General features: G+C 40.6%; 1 protein-coding gene across 3 annotated transcripts in view; it reads left to right on the top strand.

The window, feature by feature from the left end:
* The window catches only part of Sugct (succinyl-CoA:glutarate-CoA transferase), a 721,641-nt gene that overhangs the window by 272,161 nt on the left and 433,516 nt on the right, over nucleotides 1-15,964 (top strand). For all 3 annotated transcript variants that reach the window (XM_059263379.1, XM_059263377.1, XM_059263378.1), the window contains one exon: nucleotides 5,483-5,554. In XM_059263379.1, the coding sequence (XP_059119362.1) occupies nucleotides 5,483-5,554 (72 nt within the window). The remainder of the gene's footprint in view (nucleotides 1-5,482; nucleotides 5,555-15,964) is intronic.

A 15,964-nucleotide genomic window follows, 5' to 3' on the forward strand; every position in this document is an offset into this window, starting at 1 on the left:
AACTCTTATGTCTTAAATTAGCCCATAACTATTTTTATATATATATATATCTTCACATGTTTTGTGGCTTTATCTGTGTCCCATTACGTGTTGGCGTTACCTGTGTCCCATTACGTGTTGTTCCTTGGGTGGCTGACTGGCATCTCTCTTGACCTTCCTGTCTCTTCTTTTGAATTTCCCACCTTCCTCTAAGCTGCCTTACCATAGGCCAAACAACTTTATTTATCAACCAATCAGAGCAATACATATTTGCAGCGTACAGAAAGACATTCCTCCATCATTTCCCCTTTCCTTTCTAAACAAAAGGAAGGTTTTTAACTTCAACATAGTAAAATTACATTTAACAAAAACAGTTAGCAAGCAAGAATTACAGTTACAATATCCAGTCTATTTATACTTGGCAAATTCAAAGAAAATATTTTATTTATCCTGTATTTGTGAGTCTAAAGTCTCATATCCAATTTATCTTTTATCATAACCAAGGAAAAATGTAACTATCTAGTCTTTAACTACATCAAAGACCTCAGAAGGATATAATATTACCCAAGTAAACAGGAAGTGCATTATAAGCAACTTCTAAAAATCTAGAATGACAGAGACAGCTGGTTGCCTGGTTGCTTTGTCAACCAAAGTTCTTCTGCAATGTTGGGGCATCCATAATCTATAGTTCAGATTTTAATTGGTTCCTACTTGAGAAATTTGCTCTGGGAAATCTCACAGATTCTCCTAAGTATCAGTGTCACCTGAGGCATCATCCTCTCCTTTAGTCTGCAGTTTGTAACCATCATACTCAGTCTGTTATCAATTCCACTAGCTTTCCCCACTTAATTATTCACTGACCCCATTTTCTTCTGTCTCTACTCACTTGGACCTTAGTCTGAGACTACATTGTCTTCTGTCATGATCATCACAATAGCCTCTTAATCAGCTTCCTCAATTCTAATCTTATCCTCTAACCAGTGATTACAGTGAAGAGAGAGAGAGAGGTCTTTCTGAAATACAGGCATGATCAGTCAAGTCCTTTTAGGGACTTCCCATCAGCTTTATGGTACATAACATATTTCCTATGGCCTTCAACTTCACCTGACTCTCTTTCCTCTTCTGCAGCCTTGTTTGTGCTACTCTCTCTTCTTGTAGGTTATTTTTCTTCCAAACATGTCGTTCTTTCTTTCATCAACAATCTACTTCCCCCAACTCTATTCAGTGCATACATATGAATTCTTAGTCCTCAGCTTAGAATGCATTTTCTAAGGGAATATTTTTACTTCTCATCCCTCAGCTCAAACAATATTAGGACTATGTATTATAAGATCTCATTATGGTCTGTATGCTTCCATTCTAGAGCCTGTCACTGTCTGCCATTATTTTTGTCAGCATTTGTCTGATATCTGCCATTTTATTAGAATGTAAGTCTTATGTGAAGGGTCACTTTTTTTTTAACCCATCATACCCAGTGTCTGGAGATACAGTGTATTATGTTAGATGGATGAATAAATGTACCTTAACAAATTTAATCATTATAATAATTTTAAAGGAAAGTACTAATCATTCCTATGTTATAGAATTAAAAACTGAGCCTTCGCTGGGCGGTGGTGGCACATGCCTTTAATCCCAGCACTCGGGAGGCAGAGCCAGGTGATCTCTGTGAGTTTGAGGCCAGCCTGAGCTACCAAGTGAGTTCCAGGAAAGATGCAAAGCTACAGAGACAACCCTGTCTCGAAAAACCAAAAACCAAAAAAAAAACAAAAAACAAAAAACAAACAAAAAAAAAAATCCCAAAAAAACCTGAGCCTTCAAAATTATGTAACATGCCTGATACTGTGCAGGTTAAATAAAATTGATCTAGGATTTAATTATCTAGTTTAGTATGTTTGTTGAGATAAGAATATATTTTAAAGAATTTAATTAGATTAGACATTTTGTAACAGTTTCACTGTAAATTAAATTTAAAAAATGATGACATTTCAATGTTCTTGTGAGGGAATATTAAAAAGAACACTAGCAATATAGTAATAAATTAGTTATGTAAAGTGTATATGAGAATAGGAAGAAGAGCTCTGTGAGCAGCTGTTTCTTTGGGTTATAATACTGTATAGTATATAGGTAATGTATTTATTCCTTGTGATATTCATTCCTTACCCAGTTTTCTATGGTGCTAATTTAGTTTTTAAAAATATTCTTATTTAAAACATATCTGTTTTATGAACACTTTAAAATATTAATAGGGAATAGTTATTAAGATAACTCAAAATCTTACCCCAGTCCTTATAATATGTGGTCTGATCATATTCTGTTAGCTCAAGGGCTGCTAAGTGTCCACTGTCTCACAGATATCAAAAAATTTCTGCATCTGCTTAAGATTTCCCTTATATTGGTAAAGATGTTTCATAACATAATGCAAGTTGAAGGAAACAGCAAGCAGATCCTCAATTCATTTAAGGAAATTTATTAAAATGAAATCACACCTACCCAAAACTTATTGAAGAGGCACTGATCAATTTTTAAAAAATGACTCTATGCATTATACTTGACAGTAAATAGTTACTTCACTTTCCATTTGCTACCTCACTTTAAAAAATATAAAATAGTAGAGAACTGGCATACCTTCATAGTTATCCATGGTTCCCATGGTTCATTGAGAAACCTGGTCTTAAAATCATTTGTAGCTTAGTCACAGATCTGTTGCAAACTCCCTTCCTGCCATTTGAGAAACACTAATACATTATTATCCTTGTCACTCACTTTGGTTTTGCCTTTGTGGACAAGGAAAAATGCTTAAAATAGTTCATGTGATATCTTTTTAGTAGCATTTGAACAGAATAAAACCTTGCTGTGGTTTTTAAATGCTAGATAAAATTTAGCTCTTATTTTATTTTATTTATTTATTTATTTATTTATTTATTTATTTATTTATTTATTTATTTATTTTTTTGGTTTTTCGAGACAGGGTTTCTCTGTGTAGCTTTGCGCCTTTCCTGGAACTCACTTGGTAGCCCAGGCTGGCCTCGAACTCACAGAGATCCGCCTGGCTCTGCCTCCCAAGTGCTGGGATTAAAGGCGTGCGCCACCACCGCCCGGCTAGCTCTTATTTTATTATCTAGAACTAGTCATTTGATCAATTGCTTACCCTTTGTCAACCCCTTATCATAAACCCTGACTTTCTTTAGATTTTGGTTCTAGTAGAAAGAATAAGAAAGAAAAACATGCAATTTCCCAGTCTGCCAGTAGCAAGCAACAGATAATTTCTTGCTCTGTGCATGTACTGTTTAATGTAGTAGCCACCAGTCATGTGTGTGTTCGGCTATGAAATTCTTGGCCAGTAATTAGTAGGATTGTGGCTCATTATTGTGAATTTAAAATTTAAAATAGCAGCTTTATTGATATAAAATCATATGATTAGCCCTCATAAGGGTTTAACTAAGTGAATTTTAGAGTTTGCATAGCTACACAGCCATCACTACTACTAAATTCTGAGAATTTTCATCACTCTTCCAAAAAATATCCAAATTCATTAGTTATTCCTCATCTTCTACCAACTTCTCCAGCCCTAGGTAGCCACTATATTCTCCAGGGATTTATCTATTTTGGGTATTTCATATGAATAGAATTATAAAGTGTCATCTTTATGTTATTTGCTAACAATGAACAGGACAGAGAGATGGGAGAGAATACAAACAGAACCTGGAAATAAGGCAGAGGCCTGAGAAGGTGACAGACAATTGTCCAGAGCAGTCAAGGAAGTACCAATTCAGTATAGTGATAGGGTAATACAGTGGCAAAGGCTTGACAGTACAGTGTTGTGCACAGGTATAGGTAGGTTCCATTTTACTGGCACATAGAAGTGGAGGAAAGGAACAAAAATTCATGTTGTGTTGTGTTGATATTTTCAGTGGAGGCAAAAGACATAAATTCTGAGGAAGAGAAGAGACTAGAGCTGATTGAACAAAGGATGTGCTCAAATGTAGTACAGAGGTCACCAGTGTAGAAGTAACACCTGCAAGATTAGAGAGACTACATTATTCTCAAAAGCAGTGCCTAGTGAAGGAAAACAGGTGAGGTTGCAAAGCAAAGCTGACCCAGGAAGAAAGGAAATTCAAAGAGCTTGTTGAGAAAGAACTGACTGATTGGGCAGTTGGAGGGTAAAGCTTGACTTCTCCAATTACACTAAGGTCACATGTGGGGAAAAGTGGGTGGAAAAGATCTCCAGTAGAGCTGGGCTGTTTGGTGGTGAAAGTGCTAATTTGAGGGTCTGTTTCTGTCCATCTGAGCCTATCCCTAGAGAGCAGCTGACAATTTTATGTGTTTGAAGCCACATGAAATACAGACTGATCTTGATGTGTTGGTTTTTACTGCTAAAGAATGAAAATCACCCAGAAGTTTACACATGAAATCCTCAAAGAGCAATGCAGCTCCCAACTCCTCATTTTCCCTCTTCTTCCTTTCTCTTCCCTTCCCTCCCTCCCTCCCTCCCTCCCTCCCTCCTCCTCCTCCTCCTCCTCCTCCTCCTCCTCCTCCTCCTCCTTCTTCTTCTTCTTCTCTCTCTCTCTCTCTCTCTCTCTCTCTCTCTCTCTCTCTCTCTCTCTCTCTCTCTCTTTCTTTCTCTTTCTTGGGGTGTTGTGGCACACACCTTTTAAAAATTTATTTTTGTTTATTTAATGTGCTTTGATATTTTGCCTGCATGTATGTCTGTGTGAGGGTATCAGATTTTGGAGTTACAGACAGTTGTTAGCTGCCATGTGGGTTCTGGGAATTGAACCCCAGGCCTCTGGAAGAGCAGTCAGTGCCCTTATCCCCTGAGCCATCTCTCCAGCCTCTTTTCAATCAGTGGGGAGATGGAGGCACAGCTCGAAGCTGTTGCCCTCAGCAGCCCTAAAAAAGCCCTTAATCTTTAGGAGTCTTGACTCATGTGAAACTGAATCTTTGGCTTTGATGCAGGAAAGCATCAAGTCTGAAGCTGAGTTGGAATTTATTAAAAATACTTTGGAATAGATTTTAAGCACAAGAGTTAAGACAAAGGAGGGCACTATGGGAGAAAGTAAACATACCCAAGAGTTTCATTCCTTTTTTTCCCTCCATCTATTTTTCTTATTCTTTATTAATAGTTGTACTTTTTTGCTGTACAAAGTTCTACAAGTGAGAATGAAAACCAAGAAAACACAAAACTTTGAAATATCAAAAATTAATCTACAGTGTAATGAAAGTAGAATTTCAAGTTATGAAACATTTTCTTAAATTTTTTGTCACTTTTTTCCAACATTGTAGAAGTTAGTAGAAGAGCAGGGAAGCGGCTTGAAAGTCTTAAATGAAAAAAAAAATGCAGTTATAAAAGATATGCACTAGGTTGCTGTTGAATTGATGAATAGTAGCATCATTTAAGTATATCAAGCTTTCAATATAGAATTATCAGGAATTTAAGCTAATTTTCTGGTCTTGCCCATGTACAGACATACACTTACATATGTATTTGTTGTATATTTTTAAGGCTTTTAAAACCAAGGACGGCTACCTTGTAATTGGAGCAGGAAGTAACCAGCAGTTTGCTGTTGTATGCAAGGTAATCCATAATCACCAGAATGGGTGGGTGGTAGGTTCAACTGTTCATTTTTTTACAAACTGAGGGAGAGTTCAACTTTGCCTGACAGTATTGCTCAGTCGTAACTACTTCAGTTTCCTGTGTTAACACCTGAAAGCACACCACTTGATCCAAATGGTGAGGCATAAGTCTGGTCAACACTCCCCTTTCTTCGTTTCCTTCTTTCTTTCCTTTTTGCATTTTGTATGCTTATTTATGTGTGCATACCAAGGTATGCATATGGAGGTATCCTTCCACCTCGCGGGTCCTGGAGAATTTTTGTTGTTGTTGTTTTGTTCTTTTTTGATGTAGTATCTAGTTTAAATGAGAAATTTTAACTTAAAGTTTTCTCAATTAAAAAATTAAATCTTAATAAAAATATAATTATATCATTGCCCTTTCCTCCCTCCAATCCTTCTCATGTATCCCTTCTCAATCCCCCTCAAATTGATGGCCTCTTTTTCTTTTATTATATATATACACATACATACATACATACACACACGCACCATACACACATATATAATACTTTCCCCAATTTTAGAGGGATTTTTGGTCCTGGAACTTTTTTCTTTTTCTTTCTACCTCTCCCATCCTTCCCTTTCCTCTATATCATATTTAATTAGGCACAAATATAATTGAAGTATTTGCAAATTAACTTTATATTCTGCTAGAAATTTTAAGGCTTTTTCAGTTACCTTTGTTTAATGAATAGCTTTCTGTGGAATTCGTGCTTAAATATTGTAGGAGTAAAAGTTATATTAGAAATATTTCTTCTCTGCAGGGTCCGAGAAAGCCTTGAAATACTTGGACCAATTTAGGTTCGGAATATGCTAAATTTTCAGCCTTGCCTAGACAGTTTTTAATGTTTTCATCTTTTATCTCGATTTTAGATCTTCTGTTTTAAGACCTTTTTAGAAGTACAGAATTTTGAAAATTTCAAATTGTCACTTCACTTTTACTAGTTTACATCTAAAAAATATAAGCTAGTTAAGATATATTTGTTTTTATTTTTATTTACTTTTTGCACACAGACAAAGGTTTCACCTATCAAAACCGTTTTCCTCCCTGAGCAAGGATTAGAGTTTTACCACCTGTGTGACCATACACTTTCTGTCTTATTAAGGATTCCTGAACTCCTCAGAGGATTCATTTTCACTATAGTGGTTAACTTACTACGTACAAGAATTATTTATTATGGTGCCTCTTTTGTGTGAGAGGTTAACAAGCAGAGTCAAAGCCACAGTGCAGAGGTGGGAAGTAGCCTAGAAAAAGTGACCAGTGGCAAAGGGTCTGACTGCAGGAAGGGCTGACACAGCTGAGGTGGAAGGGGGAAGCTTTCATAATTGTGACTCGGGGAGTGTAGAGAAAATTGATTCCAACATTTGATCTGGGATCAAAGAACCTTTATTACAAATGGTCAGCTTTAAAAATATGAAACATACGGAAACTGTTGCCTGTGAAGTCATTTACGTACTCAACTGCAGAGATGGAAACTGCAGCTCTACTCTAAACAAGTACAGATTTGCCTTCTGTGCCATATGTTTGGAGCCCCACCCCCAGACCCTGCCCCTCTCCCTCACTGTCCAGCTCCCTCTCTCCCCAAGTTCTTCATTGTTTTGTTTTGTTTTTTAATTTTTGATTCATTTCTGCTGATTACTTTGAGATGTTTAAACTTCTTCATAAGTATCTATAAGAACACTTTTTGAAAAAGACCGTTATTTCAAAGCAGAATATTTACTACACATTTTAGTACTAAAATATGACTTACTGTTATGATATGCTTGCATATTGCTTCAAAAGGGAGACTGTCATAGGGCCTTAGATAATGGCATGTTTGACTTTGATTTTCCCATATGTGAGTTAGGAATGATAATCCCTGCTATGAGCCATCAAAGCAGTGCCTGTAAAAATTCTGAGACCTTGGAGGAAATGTGTGGAGGTTTTCAGTGTTTTGTAGGTCATTTGCTGAATTTGCTGAGTGAGTGCTGCAGTTTGATCGACATTGTCAATCTTTGTAATTATGTCATGACATGTAAACTTATACAACACTTCTTTTCATCCAAGTTAAAAAAGTTTTGTATTTCTACTTGAATACAAGCTCTCTTTTCTTACCAGTAATACATAAAGAATAAATTTCTAGTTCTACTTCACTCACCCTTACCCGTTAGGGATGGCTCATGCAAACTAGCCTCACAAAAGTGAGCCCAAGTCAGGTTCTTTAGGAAAGTCACAATAGCTCTGCCTCCTAGGAAGGGAGGTGGCAACTGTCAGTGATGAATGGATGGGAAAGTAGAATTTGATATACTGGCTGACTAACACATTTTGAGGAAGAACCCTATCAAGAAGTCCTGATTTTCAGGATCCAGAGTCAGAGCAAAAATTCTAGGCTTGGGGTCAGAAATATACTGCTATATATAAAGTGAACCTTGGTTTGTGACAATTTCTATTTTATGTTCCTTAACATGATGCAAAGGAGCAGGGAAAGTGAGCATATGTAAGCTATTTTAAGCTGATTGATGCCAACATTTATGACTATTTCTATTTGAAGTATATTGACATACTCTTTATAGTCATTTAGACTGATGGTTTCCTTCACTGGGTACAGAAATGCATTGGTTTTCAACTTCAATATGCATAGAATCTCTGCATTCTCCAAGATTTGACTTTGGTGTGTTTGAGGTAGGGCACAGGAAACTTCAACTTTAATAAATTCTGTACTTGATTCGCGTGCAGGTGGTCTGGGTACATTATAGCATGATTCATACGGGCTTTACGAGTCTTGCTTCTAGTCAGATAACCTCTGGTAAAGTACTTAATCTTCTCTAAGCATCTGTTTCCTTCTGTGTTCAATGTAGATTGTAATATATAACTATTCCAACATATAGATTGTGGGGATTATAAGGGTTAGTTACTTAAGCAAAGTGCAACATGTTCCCAGCTCACAGGAAGCACTTACTAACTGGCCTCTAAAATTTTGGGTATGATAATTCTGGTTCTAGGACAGACCTAGGTGACACACTTCCTTTTGCCCCTTTAACGTAGCCCTGTGATGAGACCTGAGCACTTAAGATGGGGACTCTGCTTGAAGACTCTATGAGTAAACAGTGGGGGAGGTTAAAGAATATCAGAATGTGAAGTTATTGTAAACTGGTAGCAGATCTACTAAGTTTCCTGTCTAGTTACTCTGTTACTTCAATTCAATGGAGCCTGAAGACTAAGTGTGGGCACCAGGCAAGGGAGCTGAGTTCCAGAGTTGCTCTAACTTTCTGTACAAGGAGAATCAAAGCTGAGCTGTGGTCTCCATACAGAGAACCTTCATTTTCCCTCCTCTGTACTTTCTTCTGTGCTAGCTGCTGAGCAAGCCCAGCACTATGGAGGGCAGAGGCCACATTGAGGAAGAGAAACTTTCCTTCACAGCTCAGCTCAGTCAAACAAAGGAGTGAATCTGTTGCTGTTGACCTGTGTTCTGGCTGTTTGACTTCTGACTTAAAAGTGCCCTGAAAGTGGGGTAACCTAAGAGAAGGACTGCAGAGAGAAGGACTGCAGAGAGAGGGACTGCAGAGAGAAGGACTGCAGAGAGAGGGACTCCAGAGAGAGGGACTGCAGACAGACTGCAGAGAGAGGGACTGCAGAGAGAGGGACTGCAGAGAGAGGACTGCAGAGAGAGGGACTGCAGAGAGAGGGACTGCAGAGAGAGGGACTGCAGAGAGAGGGGACTGCAGAGAGGGGGACTGCAGAGAGAGGGACTGCAGAGAGAGGGACTGCAGAGAGAGGACTGCAGAGAGAAGGACTGCAGAGAGACTGCAGAGAGAGGGACTGCAGAGAGAGGACTGCAGAGAGAAGGACTGCAGAGAGACTGCAGAGAGAGGGACTGCAGAGAGAGGGACTGCAGAGAGACTGCAGAGAGAAGGACTGCAGAGAGAGGGACTGCAGAGAGAAGGACTGCAGAGAGAGGGACTGCAGAGAGAGGGACTGCAGAGAGAGGGACTGCAGAGAGACTGCAGAGAGAGGGACTGCAGAGAGAAGGACTGCAGAGAGAGGGACTGCAGAGAGAGGGACTGCAGAGAGAGGACTGCAGAGAGAAGGACTGCAGAGAGACTGCAGAGAGAGGGACTGCAGAGAGAGGACTGCAGAGAGAAGGACTGCAGAGAGACTGCAGAGAGAGGGACTGCAGAGAGAGGGACTGCAGAGAGACTGCAGAGAGAAGGACTGCAGAGAGAGGGACTGCAGAGAGAAGGACTGCAGAGAGAGGGACTGCAGAGAGAGGGACTGCAGAGAGAGGGACTGCAGAGAGACTGCAGAGAGAGGGACTGCAGAGAGACTGCAGAGAGAGGGACTGCAGAGAGACTGCAGAGAGAGGGACTGCAGAGAGACTGCAGAGAGAGGGACTGCAGACAGACTGCAGAGAGAGGGACTGCAGAGAGAGGGACTGCAGAGAAAGGGGACTGCAGAGAGAGGGACTGCAGAGAGACTGCAGAGAGAGGGACTGCAGAGAGAGGGACTGCAGAGAGAGGGGACTGCAGAGAGAGGGACTGCAGAGAGACTGCAGAGAGAGGGACTGCAGAGAGAGGACTGCAGAGAGACTGCAGAGAGAGGGACTGCAGAGAGAGGGACTGCAGAGAGAGGGACTGCAGAGAGAGGGACTGCAGACAGACTGCAGAGAGAGGGACTGCAGAGAGGGGGACTGCAGAGAGACTGCAGAGAGAGGGACTGCAGAGAGAGGGACTGCAGAGAGAGGACTGCAGAGAGAGGGACTGCAGAGAGAGGGACTGCAGAGAGAGGGACTGCAGAGAGAGGGGACTGCAGAGAGGGGGACTGCAGAGAGAGGGACTGCAGAGAGAGGGACTGCAGAGAGAGGACTGCAGAGAGAAGGACTGCAGAGAGACTGCAGAGAGAGGGACTGCAGAGAGAGGACTGCAGAGAGAAGGACTGCAGAGAGACTGCAGAGAGAGGGACTGCAGAGAGAGGGACTGCAGACAGACTGCAGAGAGAGGGACTGCAGAGAGAAGGACTGCAGAGAGAAGGACTGCAGAGAGAGGGACTGCAGAGAGAGGGACTGCAGAGAGAGGGACTGCAGAGAGAGGGGACTGCAGAGAGGGGGACTGCAGAGAGAGGGACTGCAGAGAGAGGGACTGCAGAGAGAGGACTGCAGAGAGAAGGACTGCAGAGAGACTGCAGAGAGAGGGACTGCAGAGAGAGGACTGCAGAGAGAAGGACTGCAGAGAGACTGCAGAGAGAGGGACTGCAGAGAGAGGGACTGCAGACAGACTGCAGAGAGAGGGACTGCAGAGAGAAGGACTGCAGAGAGAAGGACTGCAGAGAGAGGGACTGCAGAGAGAGGGACTGCAGAGAGAGGGACTGCAGAGAGACTGCAGAGAGAGGGACTGCAGAGAGACTGCAGAGAGAGGGACTGCAGAGAGACTGCAGAGAGAGGGACTGCAGACAGACTGCAGAGAGAGGGACTGCAGACAGACTGCAGAGAGAGGGACTGCAGAGAGAGGGACTGCAGAGAAAGGGGACTGCAGAGAGAGGGACTGCAGAGAGACTGCAGAGAGAGGGACTGCAGAGAGAGGGACTGCAGAGAGAGGGGACTGCAGAGAGAGGGACTGCAGAGAGACTGCAGAGAGAGGGACTGCAGAGAGACTGCAGAGAGAGGGACTGCAGAGAGAGGGACTGCAGAGAGAGGGACTGCAGACAGAGGGACTGCAGACAGACTGCAGAGAGAGGGACTGCAGAGAGGGGGACTGCAGAGAGACTGCAGAGAGAGGGACTGCAAAGGGAAACAGCTTTGAAAGCAATCTTTGAAGTTGTTTGTGAATTTCTGGGCTTGCATTTGTTCTGCATACACACTGACCTAATCCAAATTACTGCACCTAACCTGCTGAGAGCAGAATTAACAGGCACCTTCATGCCCAGGTTATAGTGTAACTGTTAAGTGGGGCCACAGGCAAGACAGATCCTAATGGTACTGCAAAGGCTTGGAAATTGAACCAATATTAGATCAAAAATATATGGAAAGTGTGATGAAATTTCTAGCTTAGACCTAAGCAGGTAAATTTCTGTTCTAAAAACAGTAGCATCAGAAAGTCTCTGTAGGATTTAAACAAGACTCAGAAGTTCTTTTTTATTATTTTTATTTATGTGTATATGTGTATAGCTTCTTGTCTCTAAGTGCACCCGGTGCATGCAGGTACACGAGAAGGCCAAAAGAGGGTCTCAGAACCCCCTGGAATTGGATTTATAGGTGGTTGTGAGCCTTTTGATGCTAGTACAGGGACCCAAACCCAGGTCCTCCGCAAGACAGCAAGTCCTCGTAACCCCTGTGCAGTCTCTCCAGCCTTGATTCGGAAGTTCTTAGTACAATGTTTAAAATGTCTGGGATATTATCCAAAATTATTCAGATTATGAAGAACCTGAAATTGCACAAGAAAACATGAAAATAAATATATGCCAATATCAGGACAACACAGATGTTGGAATTAATTCACAAAGAATGTAACACAGCTGTTTTAAAAATTCTAATACAAGCATTTAAAGCCAAGTGGTGGTGATGGTGGTGCATACATTTAATCCCAGCACTTGGGAGGCAGAGGCAGGTGGATCTCTGAGTTCAAGGACAGCCTGGTCTACAGAGTGAGTTCCAGGAAAGCCAAGGTTACTACATAGAGAAACCCTGTCTTGAAAACAACACCAACAACAAAAGATGCATTATAGGCACTGTAAGTAAATGGGAAGATAGAAGTATTTAGCAAAGATATTGAAGATTTGAAGGAACAAATGGTGCAATGTCATTTGCATGACTTTATTGTGGGTAGTGAGGCATGCAGCTAAGGCTCAGCTGTCTTCCAGAAAGAATGTTCTGCACTGGGGGAAAGACATGCAGATGTTGTCCACTGCATTAACCTCTAATTTGTCAGGAAAAGGAAGACAAAGGGGAAGATGGGATAAAGGTATTTGCATGCCATTTCTTACATCTGGTAGGCTACAAACAAAAGAGTTTAAATTGTGTCTGTACTAAGGAACATTTCCCAGAATGCAAAAACTTGTAACCTGTAACCAGTAGGAAGAATTGGACAGTGAAGAGAAACAAAATGATGTAGAAGTTATGAATGATATCTCTGAAGTCAGACATTTTAATATAGAGAGTAGGAGAATTTGTGATTCAGCATGAGGATGGAGACTTTCATAATGGACCAGTATAAGAAACTCTGTTACTTATGGAACACTCAGCAGCTGAGGTGTTTGAATTAAGAATGACTTTTATTATTATTATTATTATTATTATTATTATTATTATTATCATCATCGTGGGGGCAAGGTTTCTCCTTGTAGTCATGGCTATCCTGGAACTCTATAGACCAGGCTGGCCTCAAAGTCAGAGATCCGCCTGCCTCTGCCTCCCAAGTGCTGAGATTAAAGGCATGCACCACAGCGTTCAGCAGAGAATGACTTTTAAACAATGAATCTCTCATAACCTGGTGTGTGATGCTGTGACACATGGGGGTGGAATGGATTATTCTGAGTTCAGTGAAAGTAGAGAAACTGAGTAATGTAACTTCCCATCCCTCCTTAAGACAGAAACTGAGGAAAACTGAGAAAATCAGTTCCTGATGGACTGGCTCACAGGAGTAACTAGGGTTATTTGGTTATTTTCAACTAAGAATCCCATGGATGTTAAGGAGTGGATATCAAGTGGAGAAAAGACAGGTATATTACCAAGAGAATGAGGCATGAGAGAGATCATGTTTGATGTCAGTACATTCAGCTGGATAGGACTGTGTGTGCACAAGAAAGCTAAGAAAGAGATTGATTTGGTAGGTACCTCAAAGCTAGTATGGAGCTTTAGTGACTTTACCAAACTCCATGGTGAGATGTGATCCTTATGAATTAGGAAAGGCTTTGGTAGATCTAAATTATTTAGACAACCATGTAAATTGATTTCCAAAAGTTATAAAACAGTGAGGAGGGAATGATAAAAGGCAGTAGACATGTCATTTGAAGGTAAGTGTGGCAAAGTTTGTGTCAAGCCAGAGTTTCTAAGGAAAAATTTGACAGAAAACCAAAAGGTATGCCATTGAGGTTCTGGAAGGCTTTAAGATCTGAACAACAGTTTACAGAAGACATAAATAACAACAACAAAAAAATCACAGGTCAAAAAGATTAAGCTTGACCAAGAGCTAATGAATTGGTTTTGTGTATGCAGCAATGTACATGTCTCCCTTGCAATAAAGTGGAGATTGTTCACCCAAGCCAGGCCCTTTCAAGTATGGCCATTGCTAAGACAAGAGCCAGTGTGGGCCCAGAGCCTCTCAGTGCTGAGAAACCACTTCTGATCACCAGCATGGCATGTCAAAGCATGACCATGACTCCCTGGGCCTGAAGTACACTGGATAACTCAAGTTGCTCCCACTCTCCACGGATATCAGGGGAGGGGAGATTGACTGTAGTCCTGCAGCAGCACTCCAGGATGAGGAGGCCGCTTAGTGTATACAAAAGAACTGTGGGCCATGGATGGCTAGATAGAGTAGTATTTTTCATCTGTGGCTGCTGTATCCAACATTGCTCTTTTATGAAACAACTGAAACAAGTTTTGAGATGTTTCTGTTTTATATTGAACTTTTTTTGTTGGAAATTTTCTTTTCATCCCACATAATCTGATCACTATCTCCTCTTCCCCAACACCTCCCAAATCCTTCCTGCCTACCCACCCACCCAACTCATGCCTTTTCTTTCTCTCTTTAGAAAACAGACAAACCAACCAAACAAATCATAATAATAAAAAAGAAGAAAAATCAGAAATACATACACACACAATCCATAAAACTACAAAATCAGAAAACATACTATGCAAGAAAAAGGCTAGAAAGACAAAAACTTCCCAAACAAAGCTGTATGGGACCAAAAGTCTACAAAAATACCATTGAATTCGTTTTTTCTGTTGGTTGTCTACTGCTGGGTGTAGGACCTACTTTTAAGTGTGGTTAATATAGCCAGGGAGTCTCCATTAAAGAGAACTAATTTTTCCTTTGCAAGCAGATGTAAATTAGATATACCTTCTTGGATAGGGATGGTAGCTTGTGTCTGCTTCCTCCTCCTGGCACTGGGACTCTGTCTGGCTTGAACTTACGCAGGCCCCATGCATACTGCCACAGTCTCTGTGGGTTTATATGTGCGTCAATTCTGAGGTATCTGGAAGACACTTGTTTTCTTGGAGTTATTCACCCCTCTGGCTCCTACAATCTTTCTACCTCTTCTTCCACATAGTTCTCAGAGCCCTAATGGTAGGGGTTTGATGAAGATATGCCATTCAGGACTGAGTGTTCAAAAATCTCCCACTTTCTGCATATTATCCAGTTGTGTGTTATATTGGATTTTTTATGGTTAGTACATTTGTTATTTTTTCATATATATAATTTTTGTTTTTTTTGTTTTTTTTCAATTTATTTTTTATTTTTTCCTTTTTTTGAAATAGATTTTTTTCTCTCATAATGTATTCTGATTATAATTTCTCCTCCCTCTATTCCTCCCAGCTCCTCCCCACCTCTTATTCTATCTGGATCCACCCCCTTTCTGTCCTTCATTAGAAAACAAACAGGCTTCTATGAAATAATAATAGAATGTAATATAATCAGATAAAACCTGACACATTAGGATTAGATAAAACAAACAGAAGAAAAAGAGCCCAAGAGAAAGCATAAGAAACACAGATACCTACTCATTCACACACTCAGGAATCCCAGAAAAACACTAAACTGGAAGCCACAATATATACACAAAGGACCCATAGGATAAAAAAGAGGGAAGAAAAAATTAAATTAAAAAATATGATAAAACATTTAAAAAGGAAGAGTCCTGACACAACATGAGACAAGGACCCTCAAAAATGCCATTGAGTTTATTTTCTGTTGTCCATCTACTGTAGAGCATGCAGCCTACCCTTAAGAGTAGTTTGTTTCCCCAGTGAGACTCTTTTCTAGTTTTTTTGTATCTCATTAGCCAAGACCATGTGACAATTGGAATAGATGACAGTAGACCCTTATAGAACATACCCATACTCTTTAAAATGTTTATTTATGTAATTATAACCTTTGATTTTTCTTAGTGATTTAGAAAAGTATCAAGATTAAAACAGAGTTTGAGCAAAGATGTCATTGAAGGCAGAAAAGGACTCTCAAGAACCAGAGGTTGGATTAAAATCCTAAGCCATGGCCAGGTTACTATTCTATTAATTGTTGACCAGGAAGGATCCTAAGGCTCTACAAACCATAGAGGCTATTACTACCACCATTGGTTACAGGCTAAAACCAGGTGGCAAGTCCATGTTGTTAAAGACACTGCATGCTTTTGCTACAGGACATAGAGAGATCAGGTAGAGACCAAGCTGGAAGC

Source organism: Peromyscus eremicus, chromosome 5, assembly GCF_949786415.1.
Source record: "Peromyscus eremicus chromosome 5, PerEre_H2_v1, whole genome shotgun sequence".
In the NCBI taxonomy this organism is placed as follows: Eukaryota; Metazoa; Chordata; class Mammalia; order Rodentia; family Cricetidae; genus Peromyscus; species Peromyscus eremicus.